Raw genomic sequence first — 3,983 nt, forward strand, 5'->3', positions numbered from 1 at the left:
GAGTGTTTTATAGAGAGTGTATGATGAATTGCATGCAGGTAAATTAGAATATTACGTAAAAATCTTGGCAGTTTATGGAGCAGCAAGCTGTTACTGGGTAGTACCATATTTCAAACGTTAGTTTCATTACAATATATCGCAATTCTTCACAGTTTAAATCTATAACACTTGCAAGTTACACCTTAGTAACTTTAGATTTAACTAATGACCACGCTCTGAGAAGAACATAAGATCTAAATATTTAAGTAATGCAAGACACCTTTGCACAATGCTCCACGTTCCCCCCCCCCCCCCCCCCGCTACGTGTAATACAGCTGATGCCATCTTTAGCTAAATGGATATACAATTCAAAACAGAAAAGAGATAGGATACAGATATAACTCATCGGAGATGATTAAAACAACACTTTTAAAGCTAAAGCTAATTCCTGAAGGCTTAATATTATCATGTGTACAGTAAATATAGAGTGTCGGTGCCAGCATTGAGACAATCTATACAAAAGCATAAGAGCAAATGAGGATCTGTGCTTCAATTTGATCCATATAAATATTAGATACTGGAATGTTTGAAGTGAATGCTAGGATTAAAAAGGAAAGGTGTTCAAGCATGTTTTGTATTAATGCACTAACATTCATAATACATGTGCGCCTTATACCGGATACTGGAATGTGACAAGAATTAATATTTCAAGATTTACTACATAGATCTCAGTGTACTTTGGCTGGTATTATATTTTTCCATTGTACAGATCTCCTTCAACAAATAACTGAAAGCTATTTGGTTATTTGGGGCTATACAGACATAATGATTATGGTGTGCTATGACTATTTGTGAGGGAAAGTCACCCTCAGTAAATATAAACTTAAAATGTAAATCTGATGTTTGAATAGATCTTTTAAAGAGGCTGGTCAAAGTTGACACAGAGTTGGAAAACTAGTCAAAAATGATGTCAGAAGCTTGACGGAGACAGCCGGATGCTTCATCAGGCATGCTACTGTGGGTGAGATTGTTTCCATCCAGACGCAGCGTCTTCAGTCTGGAGTAGTTTACAGGTGAGATAATCTTGCAGATGTTGGGCAGATTAAATTCTGGGGGGGACAAAACGTAAAAAAAAACACACACACACACAAGTTAGACAGTCATGATGACAGTGGTACAGAAAGAAAGAATTGGAAGAGTGTGAGCACTCACTGCTAATTTGATTGACTTGCAGGTACAGATGTTCAAGTGCTTCATTGATCTCAGGGATGGACTGGAGCTTGTTGAAGGACAGATCCAGCTCCAGGAGAGAAGTTACATTGAACACTCCTGCTGGAAGACCCGAGTCTGCCAGCTTGTTGTGAGAGAGACGCAGGTACTGAAGTTCAGGCAGTTTGGCCAGATAGCCACCGGGGATGCTTTCAATATCATTGCCATCAGCATACAGCATCAGCAGGGAAGCAGGCATGCCTGCTGGGAGCTTTTTTAGTTTGTTCCCACTTATATCCAGCAGCATCAATGACTTCAATCCTTTGAAGGCCCCGGTGATGCCTTCTGAGGTCAGTTTGTTGTTGGCCAGGTAGATGGTAGTGAGGTTCTCCATGCCTGACAGTATGCCTGAGGGAAATGTAGTAAGTTTGTTACTAATGAACTTCAGTTCATTCAGGGACTTGGAGCCAATTTTAGGAGGTTTGCTCAACTTGTTGTAGCTGAAGAGGAGCTTCTCCAGTTTGCCCAACTTGTCAATGGTCCCTGACTGGATCTTGTCGCTGGTGATGTTATTGTGGTCTAGGACAAGCCAGCGCAAGTCAGTGGCATTGTCAAAAACACCTGACTTGATCTCCTCGATAAAGTTGTTCTGCAGGTAGAGGTATTTGATTCCGGTCGGGACAAATGGAATGTTCTTCAGTTTGCGCTCATCACAGTACATGGCAGTGGGGAAGTTGATGGGACAGTTGCACTCCAGAGCACAATTGGGCGAGGATGGCATCAACTGTGCAGCAGGCTGGTAGTCATAATCATCATAGTCATACTGACTGATGCACAGAGTGACAAGGCCAGCCAAGAGGACAGACCGAAGAGGGAACATGGTTTCACAGCAGTGACAAACACTGTGGAAAATCTGGTGGAAAACAAATAAAAAGCAAAATCTTTTAGCAGGTCAACAAATCAGGCCACAATCCAAGTGTATTCCTCATTATGCTTTACTTCAACTGCAATCATGATCCCACCCTAATTGCCCCTCCTCAACCTAGTACACCCCCTCAACCAGCCCCTGTTCTTTTTCTGTGTAAACAAGTACAGGTGGGATTCAAAACCCAAAAGCAACAACAAGAAAATAAATTAAATTCCTCAACTAGACATCCTAAAATAGCTTCAAGTATGCATTCATCTATCTGAAATTCCACTCTGCAGACCAATACTTGGACACAATAGAGTAACGTTTGAAGATGCAAACGCAGCACAGCTCTTTTTAGACAATGCTAAATGACGGTTAGATCTAATCCAATCATGCAGTGCATGCATACACATAATCGAACTAGGCAGTTTAATCTCTTCCTCAGTCCTAAAATCTGCACCTCTTAAATACACCGAAACAGACCTCGCTTTGAACCCACGCCAAACAAAAAGCCAAAAGATATATATCACCAAAAACAGAGCACAATCGCTAACTTTCCAGAAGAATCCTTTTGTCTAACAGGTAGGATCTGACTTACCTTATTCTCTCTCTCTGTGTTTCAGGCTGCAGGCAGAGGTGTGTGTGGCCCAAGGTCTCTGGAGAGGATGAGAGAGGGAGGGCAAGACAGAGGGAGGGATAGAGTAAAGAAGAAAGAGAGGAGGGAAATCAAGAATAAGGAGAATACTGGCTCAGCTAAACTACAGTGGCCCTAGAGTGATGGAAAACAGCAGTCAGACAGCTTGCAGAATGTCAGCGGTCTGTGCGTTATGGCATGTCGGTTCGAGCATGTAATGAGATTCAGGTGTAGCTAACACTTCTGCAAGGGTGCTACGGGTGCATAGGCTTGCAAGAGACTTTAAAAAAATATATATATATTACACACACCCGTCCACGTGCTTGAATTACCCTTTAAAACACGAATGATTGTCAAGCAGCAACACAAACAGCAAGACGTGCAAAACATTACGCCACCACCTCTGAACATTTCTCTTGTAAAAAAAAAAAAAGCTTTTTGCAATAAAATTGGGTCCATAAAATGTTATGGAAAGTCAAGGAAGAAAAAACATTTGGCTGCATGCAATGCCAATTGCCTACCATTATATTAACCAGTCCACTGCGGTTGTAAATTAGCTTCGGAAAAAGTGACAAGAGGAAGCAGGAGCAGAAACTGAAGCCAGACCAAACTTACATAAGACCTTTACTATTATTGCCTTTTGCTGGCCGTCTGCAGAGCATGGCATCCAACAAGAGCAAGTCCAATGCTCTGCAGATGTGTATAAATCGGCAGCAGCCATCCTTTTATCTGCAAACGTATCTCTCCCAGCATGCTGTCATCTTGAAACATGGCTCTGGATAGCAGACACCCAGATTATCGCAGAGCTCTCTCTTGACTGGGGAAAGGAGATAAGCAGTCCTAGCCTACTTTTATCTTCTCCTTGTCATTGGCTGGAATGTTCTTTGCACTTTTTCTGTGCAAACACCACTATGAAACCAAAATAAGATCTGGCTTGGGAAAATATGTCCGCTTTTAATTCAACCATTAACATTTTTGACGATTGTAAGATGCATATGGTCTGAGATGAGACAGGCTACTCGTAAACGTTCCTCACAAAAGAGCCTCTGGCTTTCTCTTTGAAAGCTTCAAGCTTTATCCCCTCCACCCCACTGACATGTGTTAGTACTTGAGAGTCAGGGAAAAAGCAATATATTATTTCTTACAGCATGCTGATCCAGAGCCAGATTTTGTCTTCATATTCGAAAGAATGTGATTCTATGGACAAGCTTGAAGCCTAGATTCACTCATATTATATAAGATCATTCATAT

General features: G+C 41.6%; 1 protein-coding gene across 2 annotated transcripts; it reads right to left on the reverse strand.

Annotated features, from left to right (window-relative positions):
* Window positions 1–288: 288 nt before the first annotated feature.
* Window positions 289–3,494, reverse strand: lum (lumican). Of its 2 annotated transcripts, XM_060903722.1 has the most exons (4): window positions 3,348–3,494; window positions 2,697–2,754; window positions 1,192–2,101; window positions 289–1,088 (listed from the first exon to the last, which is right to left on the reverse strand). In XM_060903722.1, exons 3-4 carry the CDS (start codon window positions 2,066–2,068, stop codon window positions 934–936), a joined length of 1,032 nt encoding a protein of 343 aa, XP_060759705.1. In that variant the 5' UTR covers window positions 2,069–2,101; window positions 2,697–2,754; window positions 3,348–3,494; the 3' UTR covers window positions 289–933. The 2 variants fall into 2 exon arrangements, with proteins under 2 accessions (XP_060759705.1, XP_060759704.1); XM_060903721.1 differs by lacking the exon at window positions 3,348–3,494 and having other exon boundaries at window positions 2,697–2,974.
* Window positions 3,495–3,983: the final 489 nt, after the last annotated feature.

The sequence above is a fragment of the Neoarius graeffei genome, chromosome 21, assembly GCF_027579695.1.
Source record: "Neoarius graeffei isolate fNeoGra1 chromosome 21, fNeoGra1.pri, whole genome shotgun sequence".
Classification (NCBI taxonomy): domain Eukaryota; kingdom Metazoa; phylum Chordata; class Actinopteri; order Siluriformes; family Ariidae; genus Neoarius; species Neoarius graeffei.

Coding starts and splice junctions, on each gene's coding strand:
- lum (XM_060903722.1), bottom strand. CDS start 2,068: ATGTTCCCTCTTCGGTCTGTCCTCTTGGCTGGCCTTGTCACTCTGTGC. Junction 1,089..1,191: donor GCAAGTCAATCAAATTAGCA/GTGAGTGCTCAC, acceptor TGTCCCCCCCAG/AATTTAATCTGCCCAACATC.